General features: G+C 49.2%; 1 protein-coding gene across 6 annotated transcripts in view; it reads right to left on the bottom strand.

The window, feature by feature from the left end:
• The window catches only part of CROCC (ciliary rootlet coiled-coil, rootletin), a 644,212-nt gene that overhangs the window by 222,974 nt on the left and 404,468 nt on the right, over positions 1 to 16,770 (bottom strand). For all 6 annotated transcript variants that reach the window (XM_069611116.1, XM_069611117.1, XM_069611118.1 and 3 more), the window contains one exon: positions 3,750 to 3,870. In XM_069611116.1, coding sequence (XP_069467217.1) covers positions 3,750 to 3,870 — 121 coding nt within the window. The remainder of the gene's footprint in view (positions 1 to 3,749; positions 3,871 to 16,770) is intronic.

The following is a 16,770-nucleotide window of genomic DNA, read 5'->3' as shown; positions in this document are numbered from 1 at the left end:
TACTTCAAAAAGAGCAGGGTACATTTTATAATCCCTGGGTTCTGGCGGAGAAGTTGATTGCAGGTAATTGGGAAGAAGTGGGGCAGAAAAGGGAACAGATCAGTTCAGGAACAGATTAACAAGTGGAACAGCTCAGTGGTCGAAGTGTACGAAAAGAAGTAGTGGAACTATGCTCCCTACTGGCCTGCAACGTTCCCCACAGACCTCATCAATGCGCCCCCTCCCATGCACGATAAAAACCCCAAAACACATGTGCCTGCTCTTTAAGGAAACGTCCTGTGCAGTGCACTGAAATTGCAAGTTTCACATTGTTCCTACACTTTTATTTTAAAAACGAAACAGTTCCGGAACGGTTTATTTTTTAAATAAAAGTATAGAAACGGTAAAATATCATTAAAAGAAGTAGAGGAGCACTGCTCCTGACCCCTCCCGCCCACTTCGACCACTGGAACAGCTTAGGGTTAGCAAGGAATTGCACCATTTACCTGAAAATCCCATTAGGGAAGCAGGAATTATCACTGTCCAGTTTTGGACAGCCCGTATCTGTGGAAATGATGCAGGTCTTTTGGGCTAAGGTCGCTACAGCCTGAATTTGTGATAAGAGTAGCCCTGCAGACGTTTCTTGGATATTCCACAGGAGTCAAGACCTGGAAGAAGAGGAGCTTGAGTCAAGACCTGGAAGAAGAGGAGCTTGAGTTGAAGACCCGGAAGAATGCTACCAGCATTGCCATATCCAACTCCTGGTGAAGAACTGCTGCCCTGTTACAATCCAAGAAGAACTATGCAGGTGCTTTGACCATGTGACAAGCGGGACCAACCAGTCCTAACCTTTGCATGAGGAGCCAGCCATTGGAAGCTGTTGGAATTCTTGCAGGAACACCGTGTGGGCTGTCCAGCCTTTGTAAAGGTCTCACTGCAGTACCATCTACCATCCTGAGTTATAGCTTAGGACTCTGCAAGGTTGTCGACTTGTGGTTTACGACCATCTCTCCTGCTTTTGCCGCTCCCCCTCACATAAAGAGGGCCTTCATGGTGATGGTTCTTTCACCACAAACCTCGCCTGCCACCGCCAACTGGGGGTTTCTTCTCTGCTACTCTACTTTGCTATGTCCTGGAGGTCTCTCCACATTGTAGGACCCACTGTGTCTGCTGTCCTGCCTGTGCAGCTATACGTCTGTTGGAACACTCCCAGAATCAGAGACTGGAACAGAAGCGTGGCCGGACCCAATCCTGACACCATCTTCAGCCACTGCACATGCAATCCCTTGGACTCCACTGATGGACCCAATAGAAGAGGAAAGTATTCCAAGTATCCTGGTACCCTAGGGGTGGTCACTCAGAAAATCAGAGTGGGGGGGTGAGTGTAATAACTTTTTTTGCCCCCCTTCTCCATAAGGTTTGTATGGGCAAAACATCCACTCCCTAACACTCACTCACATGCTGTGATTGGTGGGGTTCCAGCCAAGGATTACCTTCACCCACCCACAGGGTAGGCCCCATGATTGTGGGATTGAGAGTGTGCCCCTAAATAATTCACTGCTTACCAGTTATGTGCAAAGGTGCTTTCAAGCAATATCTTTTTCTAGCCTGTTGGCTTTGACACAACCTATGCAGAGGAACTCTTGAAACTGCCTACTTCCTCTAAGGTTCTTACCCGGAGCTTTGACTCTGAGGTACGTGGATTATAAGACTGATACTGATAGGGAAGGCCTGCTTAAATTGGGTATCGGCCATATAATTTATATGGCAGGGTGTACAATGGTTGGTTTATTGCATTTGTCTTTTCACTTTACTTGCTACTGTTTTCATTGCATTACTTCTTTGAATTGCTTTGCTGTGTTATTATCGTACAGCATGGGTAGCCTTACTCTGAGACTACTAACTCTGTGTATAGATATATGTGTGTGTTTTGGTGATGTGTGTTTTTCTTGAATGTTAAAGGCCAAATTAATTCATATATTTGTGTACTTGTGTGTGGACTCTAATAATTTATTGTTTTGTGTGTTGTTAACTGTGCTTATACAATATATCTCCTGAAGTCTGCCTTACTGCCCAGTTTACATTGCTTCATAGAAGGTGTCTCACCCGCTAGTCCCCGGGGATCTGTCATTCAGGTGGCCAGGACACGGCCATCAGTTTTGGATCCAGTTCCTGGGGGTGGACCAATGCGGGAGGATCACCTGGATGAGGGGTCTTGTGGGAGTGGAAGTGGGACACCGTAGGGTGAGACGCAGTATCCCCTTCCTAGTAAGACCTTTTCCCCATCCTACTAGGTAGGATACCTACGAACTCAACCCCCCCCGTCCCCTTTCCCAACACACACTTTTTCACAGACAGTTCACTGTGAGCGACAAGACTAACACCAGAGTCCTATGACTGACATGTCCCAACACTATGGTCAAGCAAGGTCAGGCATTTATGGATCATTACACAGACCTGACTTCCATCACACTTCCCTACACGGATAAAAGGCAGAGTACGAAAGCACACTCTGAGCAAGGCAAAACAGATGAGGAAACAGCAGTTCCAAGATGGCAGTTTAAAACTAGGAGAAAGACGGCGAGACCAGAGTGGGTTGCAAGGAGGGAAATACCCTTGACCTGTAAAGATCGGTAATTTTCATGGGAGTTGGAAAGTAAGAAACCGAAGACCAGGAATTAAGGCTGAGCGAAGTGGTCATGCAACGGGTCAAGCTAAACCTGTGCACATTTGAAAGTCTTCGATAGTTTAATGTACGTCACAATTGGTCCGAGCCCAGCTGAGGGAGGGGGGATCCGGGATGAACCGAGAGTCACCCGCAAAATAATTCTCTGAACCTTGCTTTGAAAAGGATCTGAGTCTGGCTGAGGGGGATCCAGGGTGAAAACCCAAATTGAATACTGAAAAAAGGAAAAGAATGTTTGCATGCTGCTTTTGGTACAGCAGGCCCTCTGTGTCAAGAGACTTGCAAGAAGTAAAGAGACTTGGACATAGAAGGGCCTGAATTGGGAAAATTGAACTATATCCTGGTGCCGCAGAAAACAGAGTGTGTGCTTTGCTTGAGTAGCCCACCTTGACCCGTGCTGAAAACGTGGGAAAGGGAGGCCAACTGGCCGAGCATCCTGACATTTTTTATGAACACTTGTTTCTTTTTCATGAACATTACCGCACATTATTTGTAAATTAGTGGTAAGGAATGGCAATAGGTTTTTTAGTATAGGCCCTTTTATTTTGACAAGACTCCACTAGGACTGCATTATTATTATTTGATGGTCGCAGCTTGCTCCCATCTGTAGAGTTAGGTTTAGACAGGCGTTTAGCACGCAGTTGTGCAAGTTCAATAAACACCCTTGGACTGTGGTCAGTTGTGTCTGTCTTACTGTTGATACCATGCCTTCCTTACACTAGACAAAGTGTTAAACAGCATGTCCACTAACTAGGTTGGCCTCTCAGAACCCTCCCACAGGTTTGGTTCTGTGAATACTTTAACAGCACCTTCATCCTTTCTGGAAGGGATAATATGTACGAAGGGGTGAAAGCCAATAACTTTGTAATATGTTAATGCCCAATTGAGTGACAAGTCTGCCCTACAAGCCTACCCTTTTCATTTGTTTTAGGCAGGCTGGTATCCTTGTGTAGTGTTTCTCTCGCCAGTGAAAGTATACTGCTCCATTATTAGACCAGATGGGTCTCTACCCTTGTGGTACATTTACCCCCCTACACATCCCCTCCGAGTGATCTTCTTGAAAGTGTCTCCTTGTGTCACTCACCTTCCTCACATTCAGAGAGGACTTTCTGGAGCTGCTGCAGGCGGGTGCTTGCACCGTCACGGTCCGATTCCATCTCCACTAACTGACGGGTAAGGGTGCTAGTCTGAGTGCGGGCTTCATCCTGTATAAGGAGGAAGAAAGTGAAGAGCGATCAACAGGAATTCAAACAAAAGTAGATGCAGAGATTTAGGGCCGCTGGCGCCATCCAGGCGGGATGGCCAAGGGACGGCAGATGCAACAATGACACAGGTGAGACTGTCCACAGGTCTTCTCATTCCCAGTGAGCTATCAATGTTGTTGGGGTTCTTTTTGTTAACTTTAGTAGTCCACTAAACATTTTGCAGGCTTTTTAGTTTCTTAGACTTTCCTGCTGCTGTGAGAGGGACTTTTACTGAAGTCCCCCTGCAGCTGCAGCTCATTTATGCTGTGATGCCCTTAGCAGCCCATATGGTTACTTGTGCAGGAGACTGCCAGAGAATCTCCTTTTACTCCTGGGTGTGGTTTCTTACCCAGAAAACTGTTGGGGAGAAGGCTGGTGGCAGCTGTATTCATTATCAGGTTGGAACATTTTGAATGAATCATAGCTCATCTGGGCAACCCTCCAGAACATCGTTTCTTACCATGCCATTATAGAAGGAGAAAGACCATATACAAATGAGACTATATCCCACTCCAAAAGGGACAGTCAGGCCTGAATTGCTAGGTCACATGCCCCAGACATATTTCAGTCTCTGTTAGGGAGTGTTTCCACATTCCCAGCGAGGGATGTTAAACCATCTACCTGAAGACGAAACAGGGCTCCAACCAAAAGTAAAGGCCAGACCTCTCTATAGCAGTAGCTGTGGCAGAGCAGTCAAGTTTAATTCAAAGGAGAGAGGAAGACACATAATACACTACACTGGTATACTAACAATATGTACTTATTATAAAATTGCATAGAATCACTATTAGGATAAATACATACTTTGGGTTAAGCACAACAAATAGTAAGCAAATAATGTGTGTGTAAAACAGCAATGGTTAGCTAATAACCAATCCACTCCTAAACTGCATTAACTGGTGGCAGGCACAATGCAATGCTAAGTGGTGGAAGAAAGGGGAACCTTAGACAATGAAAACATACATTCACACAGTCATGACCAGGACCCAATGTGCCAACACAGTTACATACAGCACCTAGTGGGAGAAAAATGGGTTAATACTTTGGAAGCCAAGCTTTAAGGCCAGCAAAAGACAGAATACAATTAGACTGATAGCACAGCACCCATAAGGGGTCACATTACATTCCTAGAAATTCAAAGGTACAAAAGTAACCACAAGTGTAACATAGTAGCAAGACATTTTCATAGAAAGAGTGTAATTTAAGACTTGAAACATTAATTAAAAACCTGTGGCAGGTGCTAACATGCTAGTCTTTGGGCTAAAACACCCAGATGGCAAGGGGGTGGGATCCAGGAAAAATGCACAAGTGCAGGTAAGTACCTTCATAGTCACTTAAAATGAGTTTCAAGTAAGTTCAAAACATCCCCATAGGAATCGGCAAACCTGCAGGCACAGATGTGGTTGGTTAGGTTGTTTGTTTATTATTTATACAGCAAGCCACACCCTGGGGTGTCTAGGCACTTTACAAGACATATTAGGATACATAAATACATACAAGTGGAAATTGATGCATAGTGGAGCGTCAAGGTAGTAGTGGCGGGGAAGCATAACAGTTAAGTACAATAGTGACAAAACACAACTCATGGTATAAGGATACATTTGTCAGTCAGAAGGCGGGATGCATCAGAGAAGTAGTCAGCAGGCGTTGTCATAGGTGCTGGTGGAGGGGGCAGGTAGAGTCTAGTTTACCGACTCAGGCAATGGAGGCGGTCGTGTCATTGGTGAGGAGCCATTTTTTGGTATTGAGCCTGAAACTGTGGAGGTTCGGGTCAGTACATAAGTTGAGTGGGAGGGCATTCCATGCCAAGGTTGCTTGTACCGGGAAACTGGTACCTCTGGTTCCTTTTAAGTTGAAGCGTGGCGAGATGATGCAGAAGGAGTTGGCTGATCTAGTAGGTCAGGATGATGTTTTTAGAGTGATTATATCTATCAAGTGTTTAGGGGCAGCATTATAGAGATATTCGTGGGAGATGAAGACAAGTTTGAAGTAGATTCTATCCTGAATAGAGAGCCATTTGTGGCTGCTGCTTATTTCAGAGATGTGGTCATTTCTTGAAATGCAGTTTGCTTAGCACTTGTTTGTTTGCTCCTGAACAGAGAGCATTGCAGTAATCAAGTTTAGACAAAATTAGTGCTCGTGCTTGGATCATGCGGCTATTACTAGAAAGATAGTTTTTACATGCAAGAATAAGTTTGCAGGTATAGGCGGTAGCTGTCGCAGTGGACGTTAGCTTGTCCTGTTACTGGTTTTGCTGAAACCCGATATGTGGATATCCTGTGGTTATCCGTACCCCTACAGGTACGGATAAAGCAATAACCTACTCCTGGGAATTTAAGGGGAGACCCTCTGGAAACCTTTGAGTGCCATCTGTAAAACTCAGCTGCCACAGGAAGTAGTGCAGCAGGATTTGATCCAATGCAAGTGAATGGCAACATGCAGTAGAAGAGTGCCTGCAGAAACCTTCGACCATGTACCCAAGGAACTGCTGGGGGTAAGTATCTTGAATATCCCACCAATCTAGGGCGGTAGGTACTCACACTGGCAGTTCCAAAATGACATCTCAGGAACAGCTAACAAATCCTGGTGAATACAAGGTCTTATTTTGCAGGGTGGTTTACAGGGTAGGGTCAGCTTGGGACTCCAACCCTGAAGCAACAATGGCCCAGATGACCCAAAGGAAGAAGAATCTGCCTTCCCTGGAGTGCGACCCACCAGCCAGCAGTGCCAACAACATGGATGGAGACCATGAAGATAGAATAACTGACTGACATTACAGAGTGGTACATTTCATTGCAAACAAAAATAAATTAATGTAGGCACCACCCCCCAAACTCCCATTTGTTTTACCCTTATGATGCCACCCCAAACCCATCCCGGCTCATTTTAACCACTTTATTTACCCCAGTAACGTTTATATATTTATTGCATGTTTTCAGTGTTTTTCGGTATTATGGGCCTCAGTGAAATTTACCACTCTGCCATGTTTTCAGTAAATTGACTGGGTAATCCTCAGTAATGTTAAAGCAGTTGTGCTTTAAAGTGCAAGAAACTGCTTGCCATTTATACAGCCTATTGCTGTCACTTTGGGTCATACTGCCCCCAACCAATACCGTTCGTCCAACTTAGCGCCGCCCCTGGTGGCCATCTTCAGATTTAAGAGCACACATAAGCCTGGCAGTAGGATCCAATGAAGGGCCATAGTGGGGTAGGAGGGAGGGTCGCATGTGGATCCATGTAAGATACCAATACTGGAGAACAGGAGTTACAGGTAAGTAACTTGTTCCTTCTCCAGAATTGGATCTTACATGGATTTGCATGCTTACGAATACGGTTATACAGCAGTACAAACAAAACAGCCATTGGAGGCAGAAGAGCTCAAGTGAAGCAATGTCCACTCACTGCTGGAACACTCACCTCAAGTAAAAACGTTGTGTAGCATCAAATGACCAACATAAGACTCCTGGCTGGAATCTCTGCCGAGGCAGTAGAATCTTGTGAAGTGTGGGTAGACCGCCACATAGCAGACTTGCAGATGTACAGGAGGGCCATCGTCACTGCCAGCCCTCTGGTCGAATGTGCCCTCGGTCTGCCCGGAAGAGATTTGGTTAGCCAGCCGATGACAATGTGAAATGCAGCTGGATAGCCGTCTGGAGATGGAAGCTTTAGACAAAGCCTTCCCTTTATCAACTGGACCAAAAGCCACAAACAACTGCAAAGTCTTTCGAAAGTCTTTCATGCGTGCCACATCAAATTACAAAGTATGGGAAATGTCCAGTGAATGCAAAACCCTCTACGCAGGAGAGCTAGGAGAGACAAAGAAAACTGGTAAGTTTATGGGTTTGGTAAAATGAAACTCTGATGGCACCTTTGGCACGAAAGAAGGATGGGTGCGCAGTGTTACTCTGGAGTGATGAAAAGTCATAAATGGCAGATTGCAAGAGTCTGCAGTTCCCCCACACGTGTGGCAATTGTAATAGCAACCAAGAACACAGTCTTCCACAAGAGAAACTTTAAAGGCCCTTCGGTAAAGAGGCTCAAAAGGAGGGCCCGCCAACTTGGAAAGCATCACATTGAGTTCCCATGCTTGAGCAGGTCCTTTAACTGGCGGAAAAACCCTGAAAAGTCTCTTGAGGAACTCCTTCACAGGCCTATGCGACCAAAGAGAATGCTTGCAAGTCCTCAGAGTGATAGCAGCCAAATGAATCTTGATGGAAACGTACGCTAGGCATGCTTTTACCAATGATAGAAGATAAGTCAGGATCTGGTTAGCCTTGGTACAACAACAGTTGAGATGTTGAGACAGACACCGTGTGGAAAACCTCTTCCACTTATGCTTGTAACAGGAAAGGGTGGATAAGGCTCTAGCTTTGGTCAGAACCTGGGGGGGCGTTGCCAACTGCCATGTAGTGCGGACGTGTCTCCTGAGAGCTCCGTGCTGATGTGCCATTATAAGCTGTTTTAAGTGTCTTTAACGTGCTACCGAACCCTACAAGTTGCACCATTCGTGGCAGAACCTCTTCAGCAACCTTTCGAACCGTCTCCCAGGCAGAGAAGTGACAGCTAACGCCTTTACCCGGCGTGCAAAACGTATCGGTGAGCGGATTCAAAATGGCGGCTCCCACGCCCTGATCACCGAGGACGCTGCCCGCCGGCGGGGGAAGAGGATCCTGGGCTGCCGACCTGTGCCGGGCCTAGAGGAGGGAGTGGAACAGCTGCGCTCATCGATCGAGAGGGACGGCCCTGACGCCCCTGCCAGACAGCGCCCTGCTTGCGGCGCGCGACTGGGCTGTGGTGTGCCCTGGATAAACGCGAGGGGCCCCGGCGTGAGCGGTGGCCAGTCGGCGCCACGGAGGTAGGCGGGCGCGGGGGAGGACCAGCCTGGACATACATATTGGCAGCTGGGTCGGTAGTCCCGTGCATTACTCTGCCTGACTTTGCCGCTGGCGGCAACGCAAGAACTCGGGCGCTGAGACCCCGGCTGCTTCTTTCCCCCGCCTGCACGAGCCTTCTTTGAGGGGAGGTGTGGGTGAAAACACCTGGCCCCTGCCTGCAGCCTGACGTTCCGGCAGACCGTGAGGCCCACCCCTTGGGGAGGCCCCGCGCTCCCCCACCACCCAGGCTCGTCTCCCGCTCCACAGCCGACTTCTGGGAGGCCCGTCCGGCGCACAGCGCGCCCGCTAGAACTGAGGTACCCTTTGCTTTCCGAAATTGGCCTGCTGCCCTGCAGCTTCATATCATTGCCTCGTGGGTCCTGCGGCAGTAACATGAGACACCCCTAGGCGGCTGCTGCCGGCGGCCTCCCGCCTACACTCCCGGCACTCTTGGTGTGGTGAGGCCCTGCGCCAACGATATGCCCGGGAGAAACGGCAGGCCCAAGCAGCGCCAGACCACAGTGGACACCTTTGCAGCCAGCGAATCCCCAAATTCCGAGGGCACAAACAATGCGGCCTCGGACGCTCAACCTAACCTCATGGCAACTGCGGACACGGAACCTAGTAACACCCAGATTCTCGAAGCCATCAAGCTTTTCCAGGCAACGATGGAAAACAAAATTGATGCCGTTGCCACAGACCTGGGCCTCCTGCGTCAGGACGTCCGTTCCCTGGCAGGCAGAACCGAGGCGCTTGAAATACAAGTCCGAGAAAACACAGAATCCAAAACTCACCTCCTTCGAGACGTCGATGAGCTTCAACAAAGGATCAAAAACTTGGAGGACAGAGCCGAGGAGGCGGAAGGGAGGGCTCACCGGAACAATATACGTCTCCTCGGGCTGCCAGAGGGTTCCGAAGGCTCCGACCCAACTAACTACATAGAGAACCTCTTGCTATACGAGGTGGGAGCTGGAAAACTCTCCCAAGGCTTCACCATCGAGAGGGCCCACCGATCCCTGGCTAAGAAACCAGCACCGGGGGCCCCACCCAAACCAGTGATAGTGAATGTTCTCAACTACAGGGATCGAGAAGTTATTCTGGCCTTTTCCCAAACAGGTGGCCAAATCCAACGGAACTCTGCTAAAATTGGCATTTACCCCGATTACACTTTTCAGGTCCAAATGAACAGAGCGCAGTTCATACACACGAAGGCCAGATTGAAAGCCGCCGAGCTGCATTATATGCTCCTGTATCCTTCTAGGCTTAAAGTGCTGCATAACAATAAGGCTCACCTGTTCGACACTCCGGCTCAGGCCAGGGACTGGATGGACAGTGTACAGATCCCTGATATTGAGGAAAAGAAGCGGAGACCGAGATAACACTCCTCCTGTCATCCTGGTGGGAACTACACTTTTTTGAACCTCTACACAGCTGAATGGATCCACCATGCGGAGACCCGGAGTCCAAGTTCACTCCACCCCCTGGAACGTTTCTTCCTTTTGGGTATATATACCCGCCCGTAGGGCACCTGGAGACCGATGCACGGTCCGACGGAGCAGAAACTGGACAGTCATAAAGAGGGTAACCTCGCTGGGCCAGTTCTATGTTTGGGGATTTCACAGTTAAGAGGGGGGGAGTAGGGGAGTTTCTGCACAAGTTGGGGACATACACTGGGAAATCCCGAGACCACGGGAACCATTCACACGCAATGCAGCACCATCAAGACCTCGAGCTCCACCTGTTACATACAATAAACCACACAACGCCTATGGCTGACACAATAAGGGTCGTTATTGGAACGTCAGATGCCTGAACAGCTTCGTTAAACAACGGCGTGTCCAAACCGACCTGAAAAAATGCAAGGTCGGAATCGCCATGCTGCAACAGACTCACTTAACTGCCAGGAAACTGGTAGCCCTGGCCAAAACCTAGCGTGGTACCCTAATAGGTTCGGCCTACTCCTCCTATGCCAGAGGGGTTCTGATCTGGATTGCCCCCACTGTTCCTTTCAGACTAACTAGCACTAAAACAGACAACGAGGGCAGGATGGTGGTGGTGTGCGGCTCCATCGAGGGCAAAGAGGTATGCCTGGTCAGCACTTATGCACCCAACCATGACGCGACTGCCTTCTTCCATTCCCTTTATATGAGACTCAGCCCATATATGGACAGAATTATGATATGGGGGGGCGATCACAACTGTACCCTTGACCCTCTACTGGACAGATCAGATAATAAACACGATTGCCCCTCCCCTCCGGCCAAAATGCTTTCCAAACTAATCCAACAGTTGCAACTCAGTGATCTATGGAGGGTCCAGCACCCAGAGCAACGCGAGTATTCCTTCTACTCCCCACCTCACGCCGTACACACCAGGCTGGACTATATTTTTCTTAGCCTAACACAACAGTCCATATTTGTTGATGCGCTACCTGCCTAGGGTGCTGTCTGATCACTCTCCCCTATTGGTGACCTGGGAGGTGTTCCCACCTAAACCCCCTGTACCCACATGGAGGCTGAGGGATGAGGCTCTTCTTGACACTGCATTCCAGGAACGCATAAAAGATAGTACTGAGGAATATTGGCAAAATAACTTGCATAGCGTTAAATACTTGAGCACTACTTGGGAAGCATACAAGGTGGTCATGAGGGGCGAGATGATTGCAACAGTGGGGGGTGCTCAAAGATCCATTACATCCTTGCTAGAGCGCGCAGAGAGGGACCTGAGTATGCTTGAAGGCAGGGCTGACCCATCCCCCGACCAATTACAAAAAATGGCCGAACTCAGACAAACCTGCCTAACTCATTGGGAATCCCTCGGTAAACTAAGCTACGCGAAGCACACGGAGAAAATCCATGCTCTGGGAGACAAGCCAGGGAAACTCTTAGCTTGGCTCTATAAAAGGGAGACCCCCAGGCCACCCATTTGCCACATACTCACACCCGACGGCACCGCCGTGCATACCCAACAAGAAATTAATTTGGTTTTTACCGACTTCTACCGTAGCCTGTACTCCGAAGCCTCGCCGCCCTCTGACACCAGGATCGAAGACGCCCTTGACGTCATTGACCTACCTAAATTAGACTCGCAAATGGTTGAAACCCTGGACGAGCCAGTCACCCCCGACGAGGTCAGGGTGGTAATGAGATCGCTAGCAGCTGGGAAAACGCCGGGTTTGGATGGTCTCCCGAGGGAATTTTACAAGACCTATGAGGAAACACTCGCCCCAATATTGGCCCAGGTCTTTAATGAGGCCTTCGAGCGTGGTACCCTCCCAGACTCCATGAGTGAGGCCGTGATTATACCCTTACTTAAACCAGGGAGGGACGGGGCAATTTGTGGTTCTTATAGGCCCTTCTCTATGCTAAACGTAGACTGCAAGATCCTTACTGCCTTGCTTACGAATAGACTGCGCAGAGTAATCCCACTGTTGATCCATCAAGACCAAACTGGATACCTCCCCGGGCGTTCCATCACTAAGAACCTGCGCAAATTATATCATGTCATTTATAGAACAGAGGGAAGGCCACAGAAACTTGCAGTAGCGTCATTACGTGCCACCAAAGCATTCGATTCCGTGAGGTGGGACTGGCTATATGCCACCATGGCCAAAATGGGAATAGGCCCTGTATTTCTAAAGTGGACCCAGCTAGTTTATGCTAACCCCACCGCGAGAGTACACACCAACAAAACGTATTCTGCCAAATGGTCCCTACAAAGGGGCACCCGCCAGGGGTGCCCTCTGTCCCCCATGTTATACATTCTTGCCGCTGAACCAGTGGCGGCCTACCTGAGACAGGAATACGGGGAGGGAGGCATTAAGATAGACGGGGTGATCCACCTCATCTCCATTTACGCTGATGACACCCTTTTGTACCTTCAAGACCCCGAGCACCTCCTACCCTACATCTTGGAAACCCTGGACTGCTTCCACAAGCTCACCGGGATCCAGATCAATAGGAGCAAATCTTGCCTTTACCCCCTTGCGGCACTTTACAGTGATGAATACAGATCCCTCCCCCTCTCGATCTCGAATGGCAGGCAACATCTTTCAAATACTTGGGGATAACCATACACCGTAACCCTGGCACAGAACATATCCTTAATACCGTAAGGGCCAAAGACTCTCTCACGAAATCCATGGCATTCTGGGGTCGGCTCCCGCTTTCAATGGCCGTGAGGGCTGGTCTCCTCAAAATGGTCGCCCTTCCCCGCCTACTACATAATTTCACTAACGTCCCCTTCAACATCCCCCCCTTAATCTTCAGAAATCTCAACAAACTCTGTAGGGGCTTCCTCTGGCAGGGAGGTAGGCACAGGGTGGTGTTGGAGACTCTCCAAAGACCATACGAAAGGGGCGGACTGAAGATCCCCAATTTTGAGCTTTATTTCCTTGCTAGCCGGCTGAGACATGTCACGCAATAGATGGCCGATGAGAGCACGACGGACACTCCCCTCCTCCAACCGGCCCTTCCCCGGTTGTTACTAAGAGACATACTGTGGGACGGGGATGGTGCTATGAGAAACTGCCCTTACCTCGCTAAGCTTGGGATCCGGCTTTGGAAAAGGGCCTGCAAGCTGGTTGGGTCGGATGACCCGTTCTCCCCACAGATCCCCATTGCTGCACTTATGGCTAATCACTCTTGGGGGCAACTTGAAACACGCACACAATGGGAACCCCTCCGGGTGGCCACACTTGGGGACTTCATTCAAGAACAGGAAATTTTAACTTTCTCGGAACTCTGAGGCCACAGGCCTTCCGGCAGGACAGTTCCTGTTGCACAAGGTGGTCGTACAGGCTTTGAACAAGAGATGGCCGGTTGCTGCCGACCTGACTGAGGAAAATGAATGCATTGAAACGATACTGAACTCCGCTGAGGGGGGGGCCATGAAACCTCACGAATCTACGAGGCCCTGTTGTGGGGTACGACCAGGGGAGACCTTAAATGCAGGAGTAAGTGGGAAACTGAACTGGTCCTTGTCTTTGAAGACAAAAGATTGGGGTGATATAACCCACTACCATAAGAAAGTTTCCATAAACGCCCGCTTGCAGCTTATCCAGCTGTACATCACCAATAGAGCGTACCTCACGCCTGAAGCCATATCAAGATTCACAGGTGCTGGAACCCAATTATGCCCCAAATGCAGTGAACCCAGGCCAGGAATGACTCACATGTTCTGGGGCTGCCCAGTGATTAGGGAGTTCTGGTCACAAGTGAAGGACAGAGTGGCCGGCGCAGACATCGAAGTTGAGGTGGACGAGCCTACGACCTGTATCCTGGGCAGATATAGACGAAACAGGAAGAACAAACCCCTAACCGAGCTCACAGATCTTATATACATGACGGCCAAAAGACGCAATGCCATGGGGTGGAAAAGCCTCCGAGGTCCACATATGTCCCTATGGTGGGGAGACCTTACGAAGTGGATTACAGCTGAAACAGCGGCGTAGGAAACGGCTATCGATGTGCAAAGACTAGATTCCAGCGAGGAACTACACTGTTGGGTGGCCCTGACGGCGCCCTTGCTCCACCCTGAGGTGGACGATATTGAGCGGAGTGGAGAAGGTGGCCCAGACACGGGCACGGACTAGAGAGGAACATTGAACTAACCGTGGTCTCGGGGGTGGGAGGAGGGTGGGGTAGGGTTGTTATTATTACCTTGATATGCTTGACCAATCTCTAATGATGTCGGCTTTTTGTTACCTCATATTATTAAACCAATAAACACATTTAAAAAAAAAAAAAGCTTTGGTCAGAACCTCACAGCATTCCAAGGGTAATTGAAAAGTTCTAGGGTTGCAGGAGCTAAGCTATCAATTTCCGAGAAGCTGGGTCGTGGTGCAGGATGCCTAGGTTTCCCCTGGATAGTAGGTCTGGAAGAGGAGGAAGCTTGATGCACGGTGCAACCGACAGATGCAGCAGGTCGGGATACCAGATTTGATGTGGCCACACCGGAGTAATAAGGCTCATCCTGCACCGTCCTTGTTTGAGTGCACAGAGTACTCGTAGAATAAGAGGGATTGGCGGGAAACCATAGAGGAACAAACCCTCCCATGGTATGGAGAATGCTTCCACCAGACTCTCCATGCAAGGATACTTGCAGGCAAACTGCTGGCACTTGGAGTTTGCTGCTCTGGCGAACAACCATCTTAAGATCAGTCACTGAACTTGATCTTGATGAAGCTCCCACTCGTGGCAGGATCGCAGCTCCCTACTGAGGGAATCTGCGATGGTGCTGTGGATCCCGGCCAGGTGAAGTGGAATGAGGAACATGTTCTGAGCTACAGCCCATTGCCATAGCGATTGAGCTTCCTTGTAGAGAACGCAAGAGTGCCCCCCCCTTCCTGATGTGGAACATGGTGGTTGTGTTGTCGGTAAAGATGCAGATCACCTTCTCTCGCAGCTGGGGTTGAAATGACTTGAGAGCCCAGAACACTTCCCAAAGCTGTAACACGTGGCTGTAGAGTAACTTGTCCTCTGGCAGCCAAAGACCTCTGGTGTGTTGATTTCCTGTGTGTGCTCCTCACCTGACTCCGGGGAGGCATCTGTTGTCACAGTGGCATGATGAGCCAGTGGGCACCCTGCGTTAGCTGCTGCCAATGCTTCCACCACTGCAGTGATCGTCGAAACTGTGGGTTAAGATCTATCTTTTTGTTCCAAGAGCTGGACACTTGCTTCCACCAAGTATCCAGGAATTCCTGGTGTGCAGTGAGCAAGATGCAGGAGGACAGCATCCCCAGAAGCGATTTGATTGAGTGCACTGTGGTCATTTGGAGAGTGTTGAATCTTGTAAACATGCTCTTTCCTCAGTCTTCGGAGGGAGTGGCAAGGCAATGTATGGTGTCCAGTTGAGAGCCCAGAATAGGATGTTCTGAGATGGCAAAAGATAGGACTTGGAAAAGTTTATGGAGAATCCCAGTGACAGACATTGAATGGTGTCCTTGGTATGCTGCAGGGCCATCTGTGAAGTTTGTGACTGGATGAGCCAGTCATCCAGATAAGGGTAGACATGCCCACAGGAGTGCGGCCAGTAGAGCAAGGAACTTGGTGAACACCCTTGGAGCCGGCTTTAATCCGAAGGGTAGAGCTTTGAATTGGTAGTGCTTACCCTCCACTATGAAACTAAGAAAATGTCTATGCCGCTGATGGATGGGTGTATGGAAGTATGCATCTTCCTTATCCAGGGACGTGATAAAAAAATAAACCCTGTTCCAGTTGCTTGAGAACTTGCTGCACAGTGACCATACAGAACTTTTGTGATCAGAGCAATTTGTTGAGCTTCCTGAGATCTAGAATGGGCCTCCAACCAGCAGGCTTTTTTCTCGCCAGGAAGTACATTGAGAACACTCTGGAGCCCCGGCGGCACGGTGGGCCATGTTCTATAGCCCCCTTTCCCTTTCGGGGACTGAACTTCTTTTAGGAGTAGGGGTATAGGCAGTTCTCGTTTGCATACAAGCGGAATGGGAGGACACTTGCCCTTGAAATTCGAGGGTGTTCCCTCTTTGAACGATGTTGAACACCCACTTGTCTGTAGTGAGGATTCTCCACTGGTCAACAAATTTAGCCAAATGTCCTCCCACAGGGGTGCTGAATTGGGGGCCTGGGCCCAGAGTCTGGTCAAGCTTACTTTGGAGCTTGTGAGCGGGTGGTAGATCTGCGTCGCCTTTGAGCACCCCCTGTACGCTTGGGACCTTCCTCAGTAGGCCTCCTGAGAGGAAGAACAAGAGGCTTGATGATAGGATGTCTACTGATAAGCCCCGGTAGACTTGGAGAGTCTCCCCTTCCCAGAACGAAAGTGCTGCCTCCGCTGCTGGAGAGTGCCTAGGGAGCAGGCAGGGTCTGTGTCTGTTTTTATCGGCTGAAGGGTCTCATCGACCTTATTACCAAAGAAGCCATTGCTGTCAAAAGGCAGTTTGATGACCTTCGATTGTACGTCTGGGCAGAAATTGGTGGCCTTCAACCACCCTTAATGCCGTAGGATAGCT

Source organism: Ambystoma mexicanum, chromosome 8 (genome assembly GCF_040938575.1).
Source record: "Ambystoma mexicanum isolate Mex_15411 chromosome 8, UKY_AmexF1_1, whole genome shotgun sequence".
Classification (NCBI taxonomy): Eukaryota; Metazoa; Chordata; class Amphibia; order Caudata; family Ambystomatidae; genus Ambystoma; species Ambystoma mexicanum.
This window is presented reverse-complemented; position numbering and strand designations above follow the sequence as displayed.